At 41.2% G+C, this 22,507-nt stretch overlaps 1 protein-coding gene across 1 annotated transcript; it reads left to right on the top strand.

Moving 5' to 3' along the window:
* Window positions 1–1,339: 1,339 nt before the first annotated feature.
* Window positions 1,340–12,196, top strand: LOC121958129 (chitin synthase chs-2-like). Its single transcript, XM_042506999.2, has 22 exons — window positions 1,340–1,399; window positions 2,240–2,375; window positions 2,944–3,132; window positions 3,235–4,111; window positions 4,301–4,484; window positions 4,672–4,767; window positions 5,052–5,204; window positions 5,298–5,472; window positions 5,605–5,706; window positions 5,827–5,968; window positions 6,121–6,321; window positions 6,997–7,112; window positions 7,254–7,422; window positions 7,546–7,725; window positions 7,841–8,119; window positions 8,234–8,405; window positions 8,867–8,904; window positions 9,021–9,085; window positions 9,701–9,811; window positions 9,898–10,112; window positions 10,229–10,322; window positions 10,933–12,196. The coding sequence occupies exons 1-22, from the start codon at window positions 1,374–1,376 to the stop codon at window positions 11,056–11,058; spliced, it is 3,846 nt and encodes a 1,281-aa protein (XP_042362933.2). The 5' UTR covers window positions 1,340–1,373; the 3' UTR covers window positions 11,059–12,196.
* Window positions 12,197–22,507: the final 10,311 nt, after the last annotated feature.

Here is a 22,507-nt window from a genome sequence, read left to right as displayed (position 1 = left end):
TAAAACACAAAGATTTTGGTCCCTTTAGAGAAAAACTCTATGGAGGGTAAATTTCTTTATTATTCTCTCAGATTAATTTTATTAAGGCAAAAACATAATTGAGGGCTGACTGCTTTGAGTGACACTATCTGTAAGGCGGTCTATGAACCAGAACCACCACTCACTTCTCAGTAGCTCCACCCTCTTGTCCAAATATGGTTACTTCTGGCTCCAGACATCCAGGATGGCAAGGGCCAAAACGTGACTCCACAAACTAATGGTTGATGCTACCTTGGCTCTATTTTCCACCTATTTCGCTCCTATTATTTTTTTATTAGTCTATTATTAGTGGATGGTGACGGTCGTCCCAAATACTTGTTGAAAGCAGCTAAGTTTGTTTTATTCAAGTACTGTACTGAAGTATTGTAACTTTAACGTCACTACATTTGTTTGATAATTAAAGTTACTTTCCATATTCAGGTCATATTCAGATATTCAGCTTTAGATAAGATTTTAACTAGCCAACTATCAGATAAAGTTGAAAAAATAATAATAAAAACTAATATGTTTATTCATGTAGCACCTTTAAAAACAGCGTTTACAAAGTAAAAGCAGAACTGGGGTACTTAGAAAGTAATAAAACAACTGAAAGTGAAACTGTCCTACTGAGCACAAGCGAGACAAAACTAGAGCTTTAAAACAAGTAAAATTAAAACAAGAGGCCCAACAATGCTAGACTCAGGGCACAAAAATGTCAGTATACAGTAAGAAAAATAGAAATACCAAAAATAATAAAAGCAACAAAACAACAAATACAGGAAATAAATTCAATAAAACATGGATAAAATACATAAAAAGATGACATTGCATGAAAGCAAGTCTTTGGGTTCTAAGAAGTGATTTAAAAGAAGTCACTGACTCTGCAAGTATATAACGTTGTTACAGTAAGCTCCATCTTTACCAGTTAAAGTGAATGAGTATAATCCAACAATATATTATAAAGGGCCATTCTTCATAGGGAGTATTTCTACTTTTAACAGAGTATTCCTACATTGTGGCAATGCCACTTTTACTTAAGGTTAAGATCTGAGTGCTTTTCCCAGGCACTGCTTCAAACAAACAACAAACACAGACACACATTCAATAGATTCACGTCAGTTCAGCCTAATTGCCTTTTCTATTGTAGTATTAATTGCTGGTCGCTGAAACTCTTATTTTAACCAACATCATCGTACTGGTACAGTCGATTCTCTCTGCTGGGCTCACCTGCTGCAGCTCCTGGGGGGGCGTGGCCTTAGTGACACTGCAACTGTTCAAGCCAACTTGGGCTTGGTGCTTAAATACCGGTGTTCAACCAGCCACCATCCATTTGCAGAAACAGTCAGGCAGGAAGGATGGCGGAGGACAGGAATGTGCCCAAGTAAGTGCCCACATTAACATCATTTATTCACTTTTATTTTAAAAAAATATAAGTTATTTTGTGTGTATATATATATATATATTTCAGTTGTAGAAGCTAATTTTCAGATTGTTATTTTTTAAATGTAATTAGAAATAATGTTAAATAATGGGATATCATCAAGCCCTTTAAGTTTTGTTGGTCTTTTTGTAGTTGCAGTTATTTTATACCTTCATTTGCCATGTTTATATTTATTGTCGTGTAATGTAAACAAGGTAAATTAGCTATGCACTTATATGTAAAAAGATTTTTTTAGGTCAGGTTATTCCGATTAATCAAGCCATATATACGTATATATGGTGTATATATACGTATATATACATATGAGAAACACATTATTAGGTACTGTGGTTAAAGGCAAATGATGATAACTACTTATTTAACAATTATCAATTATTAGTTCAAGTTGTTAGTTTATATCTAGTTACAACTACTTTATAGAGTGTTATTTAATGATTAATGGTGTGGAAAATAACATTTTTGTGGATTATAAATGATACAGGTCATCTAAAGAGTTTTAAAATTATGTTTTTAATTCAAAATTCCATTGTTAGTCTTTAATTTAACCAACATTTTTTATCTTAACATTATAATGAAATATTTTAAGAATTATTTCTTTTTTCTTTTTTTTCTATCTAACTATTAAATAATTTGTCATTTTTTCTCTAATTTGTGACATCATAACTACTTCAACATTTTTTCCTTTAAGCATACATGTATCATATCATTAAAAATTCTGCCCTCACTAGTTCTCCACCTGCCTTTCTACTTCAGACTTTGACATTTTGGCGTCTTTTTTAGGAGGCCGTGGGATACCTGTCGAGAGGTTCCCATCATAGACGATGAGCAGACGCCATGGAAGATGATCAAACTTCTAAAGATCATCACTCTGTGTATCGTCACTGTGTTCGTGTTTGGATTGGCGCTATGTAGCAAGGTTTGTAGTTATTTACACTTTTTTTGGAATTTGAATTTTGTTATGTTTTTGCAAAGAGAGGAGCATGTAGACAAAAAGAAAACAAAGAAAAAGACCTCTTACAAGTAAATTCTTATACCGTAATAAATGTTGGTCCCTGCCAGAATTGTGAGGATACAGATTAAATTTTGGTATAATTTAATTTAGGATTATATCAAGTTAGATGTCTAGGCATTGTCCTTTTAATTAATCAACTGGTTAATTTATTAGTATTACTATTATTATGCTTTATTTATGTATTTTTGTTTATTTGTATTGGGACAAGAACAGAAACACAAACCGATGACTCAAACTGTAGCCTTTATAACCTTAGTTAGACGTACGTGTAAAACTACATAAACTTGAAGTTAAAATACAAAATAAACTCAACCTCAATAGAAACTGTCATTAACAATGCAAAACTCAGAACTCGAAAAGGAAAAAAAACAAAAAAAAAAAGCTCATGACTACAGTACTGACACCTCAGCTGTCCATTTATCTCTGTGTTAACTGACCAATGATTAATTAACATCACTTCATTCTATTCCAGGCTACATTACTCCTCCTCATTACCTTAGCCAACGAAGGTACAAAAACCCTGCCAGATGAAATGAGACCTGTCGCTCTGCTTTGCATCGGCTGCGCTATTATCATTTCCAGCGTCTTCCTGTTTATCAAAAGCTTGTGGAAAGCCTGCTACAAAACATCAAAACTGCCGAAAAAATCAACTATTGCCCTGGTGAGTCAAGAGTCGACATTTCCAAACTTCTTTTCATCTTTGATTGAGCATAAAAAAGGCATCCTGACTCTTGTTCAACGTGTTCTTCTGCATCTCCCTCAGGTTCTGTTCTTTGAGCTCCTGGTGGCAATGGGTGCGGCGATTCTCACCATTGTGGCAATGCCTCACTTGGACATTGTGACCAACGTGACGATACTAAACGGTGTAGCCGTCACTCCTGCGCTCCTACAGGTGATCTGTCAGTGCACCGCCAAAGAAAGAAACCGCTTCCTCGTGCCGTCCATCACTGCCTTCCTCCTGCTTTTGCTTGGTTACGTCCTGTTCCTCTTTCTGTACATCACAAAGGATCCTACTAATACCAAGATGGCCATTTGGGTGGGTCTGGCTGTTGGCGGGTGCTTCCTGGTGTCTCTCAACTGGTGGGAGAGCTACTTCAGACTGATCAGCGAGAACAGCGGCGCCGTCTTCCTCAAGAACCTGTGTAAGGACATGTCAAAGTGCCAGAACATGCTGCACATCCTCTCCAGCCTGCTCAGGATCCTGGTGACCGCAGGTGTGCTCGGAGCCTACGTCCCTTTGGACAAAATGGACTGGGACATTGTGACATCCATCCCAAGTCGTGAGACAAGAATCATAGCCATCACCATTGGGGTCCAGCTGATCTCCTCTGCACTCTGTCACTGGTTCTCTTTGATAGCGTGCAAGATGCATGCCCTGCGACGCTGCTTCATCCTGCCTCTGTACTTGGCCTCTTTAGCTGTCATGGTTCTGTACATTGTCCCCATCATTGTATACTATCAAGACTACAGATTAAGTCTGAACGGGACTTCAATCAACTTCACATACTATTGCAATGAAGTCGTAGACGGAAGAAACCGAAGCTTGGATGGCAGTGTGTTCCCTGAACTGGTTTTGGATGTCACACACACCCTGTGCTCCCTGGACATGTCAAGGATAACTGACATCGGCATACTGACAGGTAATAAACTAGAACCTGGTATTAATTATGATGTATTTTAAAACATATTACACTCAAATATAAGGTTACTGTAAGCCCTTAGAGCTGTGAAGTACTTGCATGGCTATTCTGTTATTTAGTGCTGCAATGTAGAGATTAAGGTACTTTGAATTATCTGAAGTTCATCTTAAATGTTTCTTAATCTTTCAGGCTCAGCAGTGTCCTGGTGGCTTGGTCTTGTGTTGGCCACCCTCCATCTGTGGTACCTCAATGTGTATCGAATCCAGAGGACCCAGGACTTGTTCATTAGAAGGTTGTATGAAGGCGCCTTCATCGAGCAGTCTCTGCTCCTCAACACCCGATTTGACATCCTGACCAGAAACAAAGCAAAGACGTAAGTGTGTGTCGGAGAAGTTCTCCATTTTTGGTCTTCACAAGAATCATCTAAAGAGGCTTTTTTAATTCCTGGATGTGTGTTTACACCTGGATTGAAATTTTAGGCTGATTAGTTAAGTCTGTCAAGTTAAAATGATATCTTCTCCAAACATGTTTCTAAAATTTGCAAATCCTGTCATGTTAAGTTTCAGGGCATTTCAGACAGCAATGATATATCTTTGTGCGACCATGTGGCACGAAACCCACGAAGAGATGATGAACATCATAATCTCAATTTTCAGGTGAGGTTTTGTTGCATTGATTACTGAAGTAGATACTTTTTGGGATCAAATGAAGTTGTGAATAAATTGCCTCCTAGAGATGACATGAATTCAGTTTTTTGATACTTCAAATTCAGCTGAAGAAACACAACCTCTTGTAGGACGAAGGACAAAGATTTTATTTTCCAAGAGTTTGTGTCCTCGTCCCAGAGAGTTTTGATAATGTACTCTAAACAATCACAGCACTTACTTTACTGCAGTCAGTTTCCTCACAGTTCCTCTTTATGTTTCTATGAACACTACAGACTGGACAAGTACAGGCCAAAGAATGGGAAGTTCACTGATTTCACCTTTGAAGCCCATATCTACTTCGATGACGCCTTCCAAGATGTCAGTGGGGGTCGTCAACTCAACCAGTACGCAGAGGACCTTGTGGGAATCCTTGCAGAAGTTTATGGGTAAGATTTGTGTTTATCGATATCTAAAGTTACTGTTCATTTTAGTGGTAAGCGTCAAGCACAAATGGCAATGTTCTCTAATTCTGTGGCCAGCATCTTCACAAACATCGATGAGAAGTTCTTTAGAAAGAAGCAGCAGATCCCTGATCAGAAGGTCATAAGGACACCGTACGGGGGTCGTCTGGTGCTTGAAATGCCTCATGGGAATCTCATCGTGGTTCACTTCAAGGACAAAGATCTCATCCGCCACAAGAAGAGATGGTCTCAGGTAGGAAAATAAAGATTTGTAGTCATTTACAGTACACTTACATGACTAGCAGTTCACATTTTTTCATGCTCAGCAATGCTTGAAGACTTGAAAAAATACTAGTTTTGTTCATTCCTGTCCCTTATCCTTCAGATCATGTACCTTTACTATCTTCTCGGCTACAAACTCATGACCAAGTATTACAATCGCTGGAAAAAGGGAGAGAGCGAGGCTGAGCTGAAAAGAGAGGTCCAGGTGGGTTCAGAGAAACATACCAAACTTCTTTTTTTAATGTTTTTTTTTCTCTTTTATAAGCTTGCATCCAAAGTATTTCTAAAACTTAAAAGTAAATCAAAACTATGCCCACTCCTACAGAGAGAGAAGCACAACACCTACATCCTGGCTTTAGATGGGGACACAGACTTCCAACCGGCTGCTGTGATGCTGCTCATCGATCGTCTGAAAATGTACCCGCGTGTTGGGGCAGCATGTGGCAGGATTCACCCTACTGGATCAGGTTGGCATACTGTACAATTTGAATATACTATAAGAAAAATGAAAAAAAAAAAAAGTAAATCAAATACACGTCACAACCAATCCTACCCCCTAATATCCAGTAGAAAAAACATATTTGTGTTTAGCTTTATAATAGCTTTATATCTTCTGCAGGTCCGGCGGTGTGGTTCCAGAAGTTTGAGTACGCGGTCAGCCATTGGCTCCAGAAAACAGCAGAGCACGTAATTGGCTGCGTGCTGTGCAGCCCTGGTTGCTTTAGTCTCTTCAGAGCAGAGGCACTGATGGACGACAATGTAATGAAGAGATACTCGACCAAGGCCATGGAGGCAAGCCACTACATCCAGTACGATCAAGGTAACAAGTTGTTTGAAATGACTTCTCATCTCTCGCTCAGTCACGTTGATATCTTTCACCATACAGACCCCAAAGAATGAGTCCTAATACCTAGAGAACCATAAGCATTTAAGCACCTCCAGTATCCTTGTCTCAAAGTTTTAATGGGTTGTTGGTTAGAAGCCTTTAATAAGGTCTATGGTTAACACAAGCTGAAGACATTTCACATTTTGTTTTATAATATAAAATATGTCTGTAAACTTGAAAGCCTTTATGTGTCTTTAAAAGGGCGGTTGCTAACAAGTGGCCAAAAGACACTACGGAACATCATCACTCCAAACCACGCCAAACACCACTTTTTGACCTCGTGACGGTGATGTCGTGACTGTAGTGTAGTTCGTTTATAGCCTAACATTAGATTTTGACTTCTGGCGATTGCATTTAGGCTTCAAAAATACAAAATGTTAAGATCCTAAGATTATCTTGCTGTGTAAGTATCATAAGTGTTTGATTGCCACACAGCTTATTTTCTGCAGTGATCCAGATTTAAATAGAAAGATCCCATTGGCTTTTTGTCGAGGGAACCAGGGTGATATTAGCATCTGGGTTTGCCTACAGAAAAACCTCATCCCCAGGGCAATCTATCGGCATCCCACTCCTTCTCTCACATATAAATATGTTGTCTGTTCCCTGCAGGGGAGGACCGCTGGCTGTGTACTCTGCTGCTGAAACAGGGATGGAGGGTCGAGTACAATGCGGCGTCCGATGCTTACACCAACGCACCTGAGGACTTCAAAGAACTCTACAACCAGGTGAGTGTTGCAGCTGATCAAAACCTTTCCAATAGTATCATGATGGTCATGAAATATTCTTGTTAGCAAACTGATGAGGATCTCTTTGGGCACAAGTTGAGCCAAAAATCATATCAATAATGCTACCATTTCTTTGTTCAGCGTCGCCGATGGGGACCGTCCACTATGGCCAACGTGGTGGATCTGCTCGGCTCCACCAATATAATTGCCAAGAGAAACCCATCCATGTCCAAACTGTTCATGTTCTATCAGCTCTTCGCCATCACCTCAGCCGTCCTGGCTCCTGCTACCATCTGCCTTTTGATCGCAGGTCGGTGTTTGAGGATGCAACCTTCTTTTTTGGTCACCCACTATGCATATGACTACCTCAAGAACGTTTTTAAATAATTGCAAAAAACTAAAATGTCTTTGTGCCTCTTTTTGTGGCCTCCAGGTAGTTTGACCTTCATCCTTCCCATCCCCTCTGCCGGAGCCCTGGTCCTGGCTGTGATACCTCCCGCCATCTACCTGGGTTTATGCTTCAAACTCAAGTCGGACACTCAGATCAAGATTGCAGCCATCATGAGTGTCATATATGCATTCCTCATGTTGGTGGTGACAATGACCATCATTGGTAAGTTATATTCAATCAGGTATAACTTGTAGACACGTGTGGCCTTATGTACAATACTTTATTTGGATTTCTTCAGAGGCCTCTCTAATTCTAAAACCTTTTTATCTTTCTTCAGGGGCAATGGTGAAGGACAGAACCATCCTGACACCCAGCAGCATCTTTGTCGTTGCCATGGCCATCATTTACATCATCACTGCAGTAATGCATCCTCAGGAAATGCACCTCTTGTTCTACGGCTTACTCTACATCCTATGCGTCCCCAGCGCCTACCTCCTGCTTACCATCTACTCCATGGTCAACATGAACAATGTGTCCTGGGGCACCCGAGAAGCAAAACCTGCCCCTGGAGCTGCCGCACCAGTGCCCACCACCCCGCAATCGAAAACACAGAAAGGTAGAGACCAGGTTAACATTAAAAAAGAGAGTTTATTTTGAAGCCACTGACAGTGTAACACTAGAACTATACAATTCATGCTGACTGAACTGAATCCAATTTTCACCCTTGCAGCCAAAAACTGGTTCCAACGTCTCTTCGAGTCGATGAATTGTTGTAAAAAATCCAACCAGAATTCTGGAGGTAGGCAGGTTGCTGTCAACCAGGAGAACCTGATCCCAGAGCCCACACAGCCTGAACCCCTGCCTCAAAATACTAATGTAGGAATCCCAGAGGAAGAACAGAGGTAAGTCCTCGAGGTGGAGCAGTCACTACATTTACATGTTAGAAAAAGTTACTCAGTTTACTGAGCAGCAGTTTACTCTTCATGTATACACCTGAACCAGATCTGAACTGGCCTAGACGTTCTTTACATGTTTCATAGAGGAAAGGAAGAAAACTAAACAAGAAAAAGGTTTAAAAACACTGGTTTGGCACTTGCTAACTTGTTTGGTGTGTGATAGGTCGACCAGAGGAGGGTCCAATAGCAACTAGCTGAAAGGGGGAATAGCTCCATGTACCATGGAGTTGGGCATGCTTTAGTCAATAAATCAATTCTTACCCGGTGCTTCTATACCGAGACAAGGATGGTTTCCCAAGTAAACTAACAAGTAAACTGTGCATGTAAATGTACCGAGTGATCAAAATGTAAGTGCCAGTATTACAAAGTGTGGGATGATACTGATATTTTCTCTGATTGTGTTTCAGGCAAATGGAGCCAGAGCCTTTCAACCCTCCTGCCCAAAGTAAGTCCAAATAAATATAAATAAAAAAAAAAAGACAGCATTTTTTTTTCTTTTTTGCAAAATCCATCTGAAATGCGATGTTATCTAATACACTTCTATCTTGCTCTTCTCTCCAGCTTGGGTCGCACAACTACAGGGTGTATCCAATGACATGCAGCTGCTGGAGGACTCACTGGACAAGGTGTGTATATATGTCTCATTTTTTTAGGTTGGTGTGATTAACAACCTCTCACAGAATTGCAAAACACTTGAGCGATATTTTCGAGATGAGATGACAGCATTTCCACTGAGTGATGTTATGCGACTTCTCCTCTCGCAATAACATTCTAAGAAACATGGCGATGGATGTTCAAAACATTAGCAGGTTATTTCTATTACAGCCACCACACTAGCCGTCATTATTTCCCATCCAAGGCAATGTAGGCATGTTATGCGAGTGACAATTGAAAGACAAGCCGGTAGGAGTGGACACGTATGAGGGCATTCTGGGAGGTGATGTCCATGATTTCACAGAGGAATTGTGAATTCAAAACTTCCAGATGATAACTCAACACCCCTTGTAGCACATGCTGCATCATGCCCAAAGGAGCTGCTTCCTACCAACAAGCACACATAGCATCCTGTGACTTATAAAAGTTGCAAAATATGGCTTTTTCAAATTGCCTGAAATACCACCTCATGCAAGTGTAAAAATGTCTGTGATAAATTGGAGTTTTTTTCAAAACTGACATGTTTCCATTAGTTCTGTGTCTAAGCATGCAAAAATAACTGAGTATTTAATTGTAAATTTGCGCAGGAGGAGGAGGAGTTCTGGATAGAGCTTCAGAAGAAGTACCTAGAGCCTCTGCCGAATGACAAAGAGAAACAGAAAAAGGTTGCCAATGACCTGCGGGAGCTGAGAAACAAGGTAGGTGTGGAGAGCTGAACTATATCTAACAGGAAACTTTTGTGCAAGTAATCTTATATTAATCCCATCTATCTTTTTACACACAGATAAATTTTGCATTCTTCATCATCAATGCCCTATGGCTGGTGGCGACATTTACCCTCCAGCTCTTCGAGGAAAACTTTGCCATCAAGATCCCCAAGGTCGACTTAAACCTTGAGCCAACGGGAGAAAACATTCAAATTGATCCCATTGCCTTCATGTTCATTCTGGGATTTGCAACATCAGTTATTATCCAGTTCCTCACCATGTTCTACCACAGGTGACCACTCACATCAAACTGCTTTGTTTCTTCTCAACACGGCTCAATGATGTTCATATAACAATTATGTTTTTTGTTTTTTTTAATATCATCTCTTTTTTGATGTTTCCATCCAGAATCTACACTCTGATCCATTATGTGGCTTTTCTGGACACGGAGCTCAAAGAGCAAAAACCTGAACCAGAGGAGACTTACATCTCTGGCAAAAAGGTATTTACAAGTATTTACGTAGTGTTTTATGTAAATTGTACATTTTGCCACAAAATAAAATAATATAAAATACTGAAACCAATTATAAAAAAACAATTAAAAGGAAAAAAACAATAAGAAATAAACTGAAATTATCACACCCTTTCTGGAAACGAAACTGAAAAAGTAATGAAAAATGCAAAGCTATAACTCTGGCTTCTCTGCCTGCAAGTCAACAGTTATTAATGCAATGATATTAGAACTATTGGTAAGTCTTTAGTCATTGTATAATGCAAATATACAAAGTAGTAAATGGCACAAAACCTAGGAAGGAAACGTTGTGAGGTTGTGCATGGTAACACATTACTGTAAACAACATTTTTTCACCATGATGCATCTAAACAACACATGCCTCCACAAATGGATTGTGCTTGGGGTTGCCACGTAAGATGATAATAACAGAAAATAAGACTTTATTACCCTGCAAATACTTTCCTTTAATTAATGTGAGACTGAATGTACTGACATGGGTCCAACCGCGCCCTGCTGCTGATGAATTAGTCACCTGCCAGAGGTGTTCCAGGTGTGGTGGCATTTAAGGTGATCCGCTGTCCTTTCTGTCTCCTCCCAGATTGAAGCTGTCTCCAGCGCAGAGTCCAACTTACAGGAGGAGGAGGAGGAGGAGGAATCTGAGTATGAAGACATTGACGACATTGACTTATATGTCAGACAATACAACCAAGGGACCATGGTCTAAACCCGGACTCTGCGCTCAGCACGTTTTAGCACTTTTAAATATCCACTGTATGTGAGATTTTACTCCCCAAAATGTCATTATTATGTACAGTATACTATTTATGTTTACATCTAGTCAAGTGCAACATATTTATAAAGAAAATTGTTCTACTTGTTGATTGAGTTTGTCACAAAGTGGTTTGCAGAAAACAAATGATGTGTGGGGTCAAAAAAAATATATCAGGAACAGAACAAAAACAAAACAGCCTCCAAAAACCATTTGCATGTGTGAGTTTGTGTTGTGTGCAAGTGAAAGCACCGGGCAACATGAAGTGAGTAAATGTAACGTTTTTAATGTTATTATTATGAAGGATCTGAAGTTTTGAAAGTTTTATGTGTTTTCTGCCTCTGTGTTTGATGCAGTGTAATGTGAAGAGGAATGAATGAAGTTTAGACCCAATGTGAAGGAGAGCGACACCGTCTGTGTCCACTGTTACAAAATAATGAAGTGCTTTTGTCAAGAAAAATCATACCTTGAATCATGAAAATCAGGGAAGTCTTAGATCAGGGAATCTTTAACAGAAATGCCAAAGAGATTTAACTGTGTGATACCTTTTTGGAGCATGAAATACTGAGCTGTATGATCAGAACGACACATGGAGAGTAACATTGTCTGCAGTGGTCACCGGTTGTTGGCATTATTAGCATGTGGTCTGTGTGTTGTACACTGTGTTTAAAACATCTTGGATCCAAGATCTTTGCATAATGTAGAAATTGAGATTTTATTTTGTTTTATTTTTTTTGTGGAATTTTATCATAATTGCACTTAATATGATAAGCTTGTCAACCATCACACAGTCCTAAAGCGAAATGAAAAGAAATTCTGTGTATGTGATCTGTATTGCTGTTATCATTAACTGCTGAAGATTTTTGGGAGCTGCTGGTGATTTAATGTGTATCCAAGGTGGCCAATTGGCCGCCAAAACTGTATCGAGCATTACCAAGTATCAGATTGTAATCTTTGTTTGTATTTATTTTTGAATGAAGTCGAAAAAAAAGTTGAACTAAAGAAAACGTATTTTTAATTTCATGTGTTAGAGGCTTTTTTAGTTTTAAGTTGCATTTTGTTCCTGTTCTTGAATAAAGCACTTTGTGATGAACATTTTTTGAATGACTCTCGATTTTTTGTACTGTCTCTGCAACGCTACACTGTTGAAATAAACTATTCATTTTACCTTTAACTTCAGTTTTCTTGTGCTGCATTCAGACACCTTTCTCAAACATTTAAACCTCTGAAACCTGAGAAAAGTGGTTTGATTTAATTTAAAAAAAAAACATGAGAAATAACACAATTAGCATAATGGCAAGTCATGTTACAGAGCTACAGAGCTTCATTCTTTGGGGGACTTTATACAAAAAAATAAATAAATAAAGGTCATCGAAAACAGGTGGAGCTGCATTGCTGTGTGAATTTAGTTTCAACCCACACACCCATCTGTACTTGTCTGAACATGTCTGAAGCTACTAAATGTGAACCTATAATTTCATGCACAATTTAAAAAATGTAAATTATTTGCAAAAAACGGTCATGTAGTGGAAAAGCAGCAAAATATGTTATCTATTCAATTTATTTTTAGCAGTCAAATGTAAGATATAGTAAACTAGAAAGATGTCTAGACAAGAACGGCCCCACTAAAAACAGTAAGACTGCGTTCATAACATTAGTTCATAACAATAGTTAGTTCACATAACATTGTGAACTAACTAACTAACTGAAAATACAGTAGTGTGCATGCCAGGCCAGACGTTGATGGTGTAACTTTGTAATGACAAACCATAGAAGAACACCAAGTGTATGCACATACATGCGTCCTTCTACAGAGCAAGAAAATGATGGCGAACGCATGCACGAGAACTGACAGCTGATCACAACAACGGTGCGACAAATCTTCACTTTGCTGGAGGAGCAAACATTAGAGCTGCATGATTTCAGGTTGTCTTTATGTATAAAATGTGTGTTAATCCTTTGGTGTGTTGTTTTACACACCAATGGATTATTTTTAAAAAGATAAAACATCTCATTTTTAACTTTTGGTATCAGATAAAAAAAGACCTGTTATGCTTTTACTTAGTTCCTGTCATAATATATCGGATGCTTATATCAAATGTAGCTGAAGTTTCAAATAATGAGGTAAACGTATGACAGTAATCTCTTTAAAATTTAGACTTCAGATCGCTCTGAATACTTGTACTTTCAGAACAAGCCTACATTTGAGAAACTGGAACTTGAATTGAAAACTTTGTTTTACCTGCACGTGTAAGTAGTCTGCCTGCAATTAAGTGAGGAGGAACCCTGACCTTTAAGATTTGCATATGAGTGACTTCCCGAAATACCAGAAAACCGGTTTTGTGTGTTTGTTTATGTGATAAAAGGTCAAACCATTAATGATCACGTGAACTTCAGTCTAAGATTGATCAGCTGATATTTCCTCTCAGGACTAAGGACTTGAAATAAAAACATATCCAATAAAAACAGTACACAGTGAGTTCATTTGGCACCTTAATCATTTGAATGTATCAGATTCACTTTGACTGCAAAAAAAAAAAAACAGCAACTTTTTACTCAGTTGGTGTCCAAAACTCCAATAAAATTTTTACTTAAACTTGCAATAACTGATTTTCTTTAGCAACTTCACCTTTAAAGTTGATATGGTGAACTTATGAACAAACAGTTACTTATTTAACCCTTTGAAACCTGAGAAAACTGGCTTATTTCTTTAAAAATAAAACAAAACAAACAAACAAACAAAAAAACATGGGGGGGGTCAATGAGTAACAAAAAAAATAAATAGCACAAAAAATAGTCCTCAAAGTTAGAAATATTATACAGTTTGCCTCTTTTTACCAGGTTTTCTTGTATTTTTGCAATTAATGGGACATGTCTCGCCAAGTTGCCACTTCAGTTTATTTGCATGTTTTAGGAAGAAGGCAAACCAGTTTTATCACGTTTCAGAGGTTTAAAGTGTGAAAGGTCTCTGATTGTAGCACAAGAAAACTGAATTTGATCCAGGTCTTAACGAGTTAACCAATCACGTTTTGCATATACGTATGAACATTTTAAAACAAAATCACAGAGGCTCTGTAGTTTGTACTAAGATGGAAAACTTAATTATTCCATTCTGTCATTTCGAAGCCTTGATTTCGGCATTTGGACGAGTGTAACGCTGTAAATGAGCGAGCGGTGGATCTGACACGACGATCTGAAAGATCATGACTCCTCTTGATATTCTCACACTACGTTCTGGCCTCTTTCCAGTCCGGTTAAAGTGACCTGAATCCAGAGCCAGCGTGCCGTTATTGTCATACATCTGTTGACAGTGATGAGTTAATGAAAGGATAAGAATGTGTGGAAAACAACAAGAATGCAAAACCCAAAATGCAGTAATGAACACCTACCGAAGGTCACAACAAAAGCACAGATAAATGTCAATAATCAAAGGTGCTGCATGTGACTCTGGAGAAAGAAAGTCAGCAATTAAATCTCATTCACAAGTTGTCAAATACAGACACTTTGGGTTGGTAGTCAAATGACTTTTGTCAGAAATTGGAGGACTGTTCTTTATACACGGCTGTAATCTGCCAGTAAATGTGTAGAAGTAAAGTTTGAGAACTGGAAACAAAATAAGAAAAAAGAAGAGGTCCTTTGAATTTTTTTTTCCAACTGGGCAAATTTTAACGCTATTTCACGTATGAAAGTCCCTCTAGGTGGGTTTCCATTAACCCATCCATCCATCCATTTTCTTCCGCTTATCCGGGGTCGGGTCGCGGGGGCAGCAGCCTAAGCAGGGAAGCCCAGACTTCCCTCTCCCGCCACTTTCATCCAGCTCTTCCGGGGACCCCAGGCTTCAGCCCAGCTGAGAGACGTAGTCTCTCCAGCGTGTCCTGGGTCTTCCCCGGGGCCTCCTACCGGTGGGACATGCCCTGAACACCTCACCAGGGAGGCGTCCTGGAGGCATCCTAATTAGATGCCCGAGCCACCTCATCTGGCTCTTCTCAATGCCGAGGAGCAGCGGCTCTACTCGAGCTCCTCCCCGGATGACCGAGCTTCTCACCCCATCTCTAAGGGAGAGCCCCAGCCACCCCACGGAGGAAACCTCATTTCGTCCGCTTGTACCCGCTGATCTTGTTCTTGTTCTTCGGTCACTGCCCAAAGCTCATGACAGGTGAGGTAGGAACGAAGATCGACTGGTAATCGAGAGCTTCGCCTTTCGCTCAGCTCCCCTCTTCACCAAGACAGACCGGTGCAGAGTCCGCATTACTGCAGACGCCGCACCGATCCGCCTGTCGATCTCCCGCTCCATCCTTCCCTCACTCGTGAACAAGACCCCGAGGTACTTAAACTCCTCCACTTGGGGCAGGACTTCATCCCCAATCTGGAGGGGGCACGCCACCCTTTTCCGGCTGAGAACCATGGTCTCAGATTTGGAGGTGCTGATTTTCATTCCAGCCGCTTCACACTCGGCTGCGAACCGATCCAGTGAGAGCTGAAGGTCACGGCCCGATGAAACCAATAGGACCACATCATCTGCAAAGAGTAGAGACCTAATCCTGAGGTCACCAAACCGACCCTCAACACCCTGGTTGCGCCTAGAAATTCTGTCCATAAAAGTGAACAGAATCGGTGACAGTGGCAGCCCTGGCGGAGTCCAACCCTCACTGAAACGAAGTTCGACTTACTGCTGGCAATGCGGACCAAGCTCCGCACTGGTCATACAGGGAACGGACAGCCCGTATCAGGGAGTCCAAACCCCATATTCCCGAGAACTCCCCCACAGGACTCTCGAGGGACACGGTCGCCCATCGCTTCTCCAAGTCCACAAAGCACATGTGGACTGGTTGGCAAACTCCCAAGCACCCTCAAGGATCCTGCCAAGGGTCCAGAGCTGGTCCACAGTTCCACGATCAAGGAAACCGCATTGCTCCTCCTGAACTGGGTTCGACTATCCGGCGGACCCTCCCTCTCTAGTACCCCTCGAATAGACCTTACCAGGGAGGCTGAGGAGTGTGATCCCCCTGTAGTTGAACACACCCTCCGTCCCCTCTCTTGAAAAGAGGGACCACCACCCAGTCTCTGCCAGTCCAAGGGCACTGCCCCGATGTCCACGCAATCGTTGCAGAGTCGTGTCAGCCACGACAGCCCCACAACATCCAGGGCCTTGAGGAACTCCGGGCGGACCTCGCCCACCCCGGGCCCTGCCACCGAGGAGCTTTGACCACCTCGTAACCTCAGCCCCAGAGATAGAGGAGCCACCCCGGGTCCCCAGGCCCTGCTTCCCCAACGGAAGGCGTGGTGGGATTGAGGAGGTTCGGCATTCTTCCATCGATCCACAACGCCCGAGTCGAGGTCAGCAGCGCCCGTCGCCACCATACATAGTGTTGACGGAGTACTGCTTCCCTCCTGAGACGCCGGATGGTGGTCCAGAACCTCTTCAAGCCGTCCGGAAGTCGTTTTCCATGGCCTCGCCAACTCCTCCCATGCCCGGTTTCGCCAGCAACCGCTGCCGCCACACTCCGCAGCCTGTCGGTACCTGTTCGCTGCCTCCGGAGTCCCACAGGCCAAGAAGGCCCGATAGGACTCCTTCTTCAGCTTGACGGCATTCTTACCGCCGGTATCCACCAGCGGGTTCGTTGTTACGCCCGACAGGCACCAACCACCCACGCCACAGCACCAGTCGGCCGCCTCAGCAATGGAGGCACGGGAACACGGCCCACTCGGACTCAATGTCCCCAGCCTCCCCGGGACATGGTCAAGCTCTTCCGAGGTGGGAGTTGAAGCTCCTTCTGACGGAGACTCTGCCAGACGTTTCAGCAGACCCTCACTATGCGCTTTGGGTCTGCCAGGTCTGACCGCGTCCTCCCCACCATCGAGCCAGCTCACCACCAGGTGGTGAGATCGGTTGACAGCTCCGCCTCTTCTTCACCCGAGTGTCTGATACGGCCGCAAGTCCAACGACACGACTACAAAGTCGATCATTGAACTGCGGCCTAGGGTGTCCTGATGCCAAGTGCGCATATGGACACCTTATGCTTGAACATGGTGTTCGTTATGGACAACTCCGTGGCGAGCACAGAAGTCCAATAACAAAACACCACTCTGGTTCAGATCGGGGGCCATTCCTCCTGATCACGCCTCAGGTCTCACTGTCGCTGCCAACGTGAGCGCTGAAGTCCCCCAGCAGAGCAGGAGTCCCCAGAAGGAGCACTCTCCAGCACCCCTCTAAGGACTCCAAAAGGGTGGATACTCTGAACTGCTGTTTGGACCATAGGCACAAACAACAGTCAGGATCCGCCCCCAACCCAAGGCGGAGGGAGGCTACCCTCTCATTCACCGGGTAACTCCATCTGCAGGCACCAGCGGGGGGCACAAGTATTGCCACCCCTGCCCGGGCGCCTCACCAGTGGCAACTCCAGAGTGGAAGAGAGTCCATCCCTCTCAAGAAGACTGGTTCCGAGCTCAAGCCATGCGTCGAGGTGAGGCCGACTATATCTAGTCGGAACTTCTCAACCCTCAGCACCAGCTCAGGCTCCTTCCCCACCAGAGAGGTGACATTCCACGCCCCAGAGCCTAGCTTCTGCAGCCGAGGATCGGACCACCAGTGTCCCCGGCCTTTCGCCTGCCGCCCCAGCTCACATTGCACCCGACCCTCACGGCCCCTCCCACGGGTGGTGAGCCCACGGAAGGAGGTCCCATGTCACCTCTTCGAAGCTGTGCCTGGCCGGGCCCCATGGGTAAAGGCCCGCCACCAGGCGCCATCGAGCCCCACCCCCAGGCCTGGCTCCAGGGGGCCTCGTGACCAAGCGTCCGGCGAGGGAACTCCGAACCATTGATTGATGTCATCATAGGGGTCTTGTGAGCTACACTTTGTCTGGTCCCTCCCCTAGGACCTGTTTGCCATGGGTGACCCTACCAGGGGCATGAAGCCCCCGACAACTGAGCTCCTAGGATCACTGGGACACGCAAACCCCTCCACCACGATAAGGTGGTTTCCATTAACCCTCAAATTGAAAATGAGAATACAAAATACGCCTAATGGAAACACGTCGATTTTGAGAAAACGCCCATAAATCGCAAAAAAAGAAAAATCTTAGGCTTGCATTAGGTGGTATTTCAGGCTATTTGAAAAAGCTGTATTTTGCAATTGAAATAAACCTGCTAATTTTTGAACATCCATCACCATGCCTCTTAAAAGTTCTATCACAAGAAAAGGAATCACCGAACTTTCACTTTATAGAAACACAGTCATCGTGAGATTGCGTTTTATCGACATATAAAAAATTTCGCTTGAGTTTTGCGCATATCTGTAATGGGAACCTCTTAGTGACTCTAGAGAAAGAAAGTAAAAGTAAAATCTCAAGTCTCATGGCCAAGTCATTAAATACTGACACTTTGTGTTGGTACTTAAACAACGTTTGTCGGAAATAGGTAGAGTGTTCTTGAAATCGGCCAGTGAACAGAGCAGAGGAAGTGGACAGAAAACGAGTCGCCTTGGGGATCCAACACAGCTATGAAAAAAATGAAGAGGTTCTTTAATTTTTTTTCCAAAAAAAATTTTCCTTGTTTTTTAATGTATGACAGTCCCTATGCTTAGTTTTATTTGCTGTGTCTTTGCTTTCAAATTCTAGGGCTGCAGATCTTAATTGAGTGCAATCAGCATCATGGGACACACCTGGTGTGTCCCCACACACATAAAAAGTGCAGCCAGTCTGTTGTGAGCAGACATCCTCACACGACCTCTTGGCTTTCTGGGCTTCGTTTTGTTTCTCATTGTTGTCACAGCCCAGCAATGCTGCGTAACCTGAAGTTACTTGCATACCAAAAACAGATCCATAGTTCTGTAAATGATAGTTTATCTTACATGATGACACAGTTTCAAATGACCTTAATAAAGCAACATAATTACAATAATGACTGGAACAAATTAACACACCCTGGACAAGTATGCACGGATCCGCATTATGAGAGTGTTTGGTATCTGGTGCAGAGGGACATACTCTGCATTTAAAGCTCAACATCACAAGCTTTCAAATTTTGATGACTTTCTCTCAGTGGTAAAGCCGAGTTTTTTGAACTGAGGTGAAGTCAGGTAGATTTGGACATTAAACAACATTTTACAAAAAACAAACAAGACAGTTTATCTTTTTAATTTACTGGAACACGTCAACACAGTCAGGTAGGGTTTCATGATGTGTATGAAGGTCCAAAGTTTCTAAATTGGTTTACTTGAAAATTAAACTGAAAGTGAGCTGCGATTTTTTGGATGTTTCTAGGATATCATGATTTTTGTAGGATTTGGGGAAATAAGTCGGGTTCAGGACATTCCTCAGATTTTAAGGGCATTTCTAGGATTTTAGGATGTTTGTTGGACTAAAAGACCTTTCCAGGATTTTAGCATGTTTCTAGGATTCCGTGACATTTGTAGGATTTTTGATACATTTCTCAGATTGTAGGACATTTATATGTATTTAGGACGTTCAGGGATTTTAACATGTTTCTTGGATTTTAGAAAGTGTCTAGGATTTTAGGCTATTCCTAAAAATTTTAGCATGTTTCTACGTCTAGGGTTTTAGGACATTAGAGAAGTTAGGACTTTTGTTAAAATCCGTTATGCTTTTAAAACTTTTATACCAATGATTAAAAATATATCTCTAAAACACATAAGTCACAGATTCACAGGCTACACGACATACTGTGATCGTCACCTGCTCCCTCTGTTCAGACTCTCAGTGCCCTTTGCAGGCAGTTTTAGGTTCATTGATGCCATCTTGTGGTTGCCACTAATTCAACACTCAAACAACAGCTGAGAGATTATAAAACACATTCATAGAGCTGTGACCTTCACTTGTTTAGTAGGTGGTGGAAAATCCTTAAAATCTCCAATAACCTTACACTTCTGTATTATGATGCAAATGCATACATATTTAATTATTTTATTTTTGAAATTTTTTTATATGTATTGTTGCAACTGAAAAAACCCTACCACAATTTATTGTACTGAATTGATGGTAATTAAATCTGCATAATCTGCACCCTAACTGGACTCTGAAAGTCTGCGGAAAGTTTGAGACTCCTCGTGGACCAGATAAATTGTGGATTTGGATAGTCCTTAGCACGCCTAAACTTCCTGAGAACGCACCGCAAAGTCTGCGAGTCTGCAAGTCTGGTCATGTGGCTTCAGCCTCATAAGCTTCCTCCAGTGTTGTTTCTGTGTTTTGCAGGATACAGTCAGTTTGCAATCTTCCATCCATCCACTAGATGTCCTCAGACTTTCCCTCCTTTGCCTATCCCCCGACTGCCTCACTAATCTGCACACCTGTTCTCACTCTCCTCATCAGCCCTGCAGGCACCTGACCGCCTCCCCATTCACCTGCATCTCATTCCCTCATCAGTCTCTCCGTACAAAAAAACAGTTCCTTTCACTTCCACTAGAACAAGTCTACAGGTTGACATTTTCTGTACTTTTGCTGACATTTTCTCACATTTATTAGTGCCCACATTAAAGGAGCAACTCATAAGTCCACAGGCTGCTATATTTGTCATGATGCAGTGAAAAAAAATTGCAGTTTGAATGGGTTTCAATGGCAATTTTTTTGCACTTAACAATATGAATGTAACAGTTTTGGTTATGCAATGTATTTTAGACTTAGTGTGCCGAGCTGGAAATTCTAAGATTAAACAAAAGATCACAACTTTGCCAAAATTCATGCACACACACAGCCAAAATTAAAAAAAAAAAAAAAAAAAAAAGAGGAAAGAAAGTTGCATAAAACAGTCATTGAAGGTTAAAGATAAACAACTGAAAAACTGAACCTCCAAAGATACACATTTGCAAATACGCTCACACACTAGAGAGCAGCACCTGCACATCAGAGAAATAATGTGTACCTCTGGTTTGATGCACTGAGCAACACATTCTCTATATAAACAAACTCGGGCCTCGGGTTTTGGTGGAAGCCAGAGGAGGGTTGTTTTTTGTCCGTATTTCTTCATCTTGTCACGACAAAGGAAAACTGTGGAATTACACAAACACTGAACATCAATTTCATCAATTACCTAAAATTAACAACAAAAAAGAAAGTCAAAGAACAAAAAAAATGCAGAATATTTCATGCTAAGTTGGTGATTTTCTTCTTTCCAATGTTTTTGAATCAATTCAAACTAGTTTTCTCTTAAATGTGTCACTGCGCAGAAAGTACTCAACAGAGTGTCTTTCTCTTAATACGTTTTTTAGTATCAGTAGTTGTATTTATATTGACTGCTATCTCTGTGATGTTTGAGTATTAAAGTCCATCCATCCATCCATCCATCCATCAAGGCTTGAAACTTCCCGTAGGTGTTATCAATTAGAGGACATTGGTGCATTGCAGTGTGTGAGCTATTTATTTAGTATTTTTTCAGCAAAGTGACAATAAAAAATAATTTAACCACTCTGTGCCTTATTCATACTAATGATTATCATTCATGCATTGAGCTGGAAGAAAAAGACCCAATTTATTCAAATTAATCTACACTTTTACTTGGACTGGACTGGAAACCGCTGCCTTTGTCAACAACATCACTGACAACGTCTCTTGATGCCTGAATTATGTAATAGTCTTTGCAGTCGCATCGTTCGTGTGGTTACAGAACAATACAATAGGATATAAGATAATAATAATAAGATACACCGTATAAAAATAAATTGGAATGTTCTGCCTTTGGACAACTGCAGGGTGTTGAACCGCAGAAGGTTTATTATCTGACACTGAAGAATGTTAAAATGACTGATGAGCAAGTTAAACTAAAGGAAACACATTTTTGTTTTTGCATATGTCACGAGGAGCCACGCCTCTCTGCATGAAGCTTACCGAGCACGGCGTTACATATCAGTTTACAAACATGGTTAACTAGATGTTCATAAAATGTTTGGTATTTGTAGTTTCATAACAGTCAACTTGGGCAAGATATGGCATTTGAATAATATATGAACATAAATAAATGCATTACAAGCACCAACTCTTACCAAAATAAAAAAATGCTAATTCCAACATCAAGAAAGAAACTGTCTTTGACAAATTGAAAGAGAGTAGTTATATGCAAGGCTATCAAAAAACAGCATTCATGAGGAAAAAAGGTAATGCCTGCACATTTACTCCATGCCACACAAGATTTAACAACTAAATTTATCAATGTTTTTACTGTTTATATTTTGTTTTTCATATGTTTGTTGGGTGTGGTTTTTAAATAAGGCAGTATAGGTTTCTACTGCACCTTCTCATGTAATGTGAAACAAATAAACATAAACTGTCAAAACAGACACGCTTTTTTATAGAAGGCAAAAAGAACGAGTAAAAATACGCCCCAAAAATGTGTTTCAAAGACCATTTTCAGTCACATTTGCTGATGAGATGCTTTTCTTGAGTTTTTATTTCTG

This window comes from Plectropomus leopardus, chromosome 17, assembly GCF_026936395.1.
Source record: "Plectropomus leopardus strain MGB_pleo_1.0 chromosome 17, ASM2693639v1, whole genome shotgun sequence".
Lineage (NCBI taxonomy): Eukaryota > Metazoa > Chordata > Actinopteri > Perciformes > Serranidae > Plectropomus > Plectropomus leopardus.
Note: the sequence above shows the minus strand (reverse complement) of the source record. Positions and strands in the feature narration are given on the sequence as shown.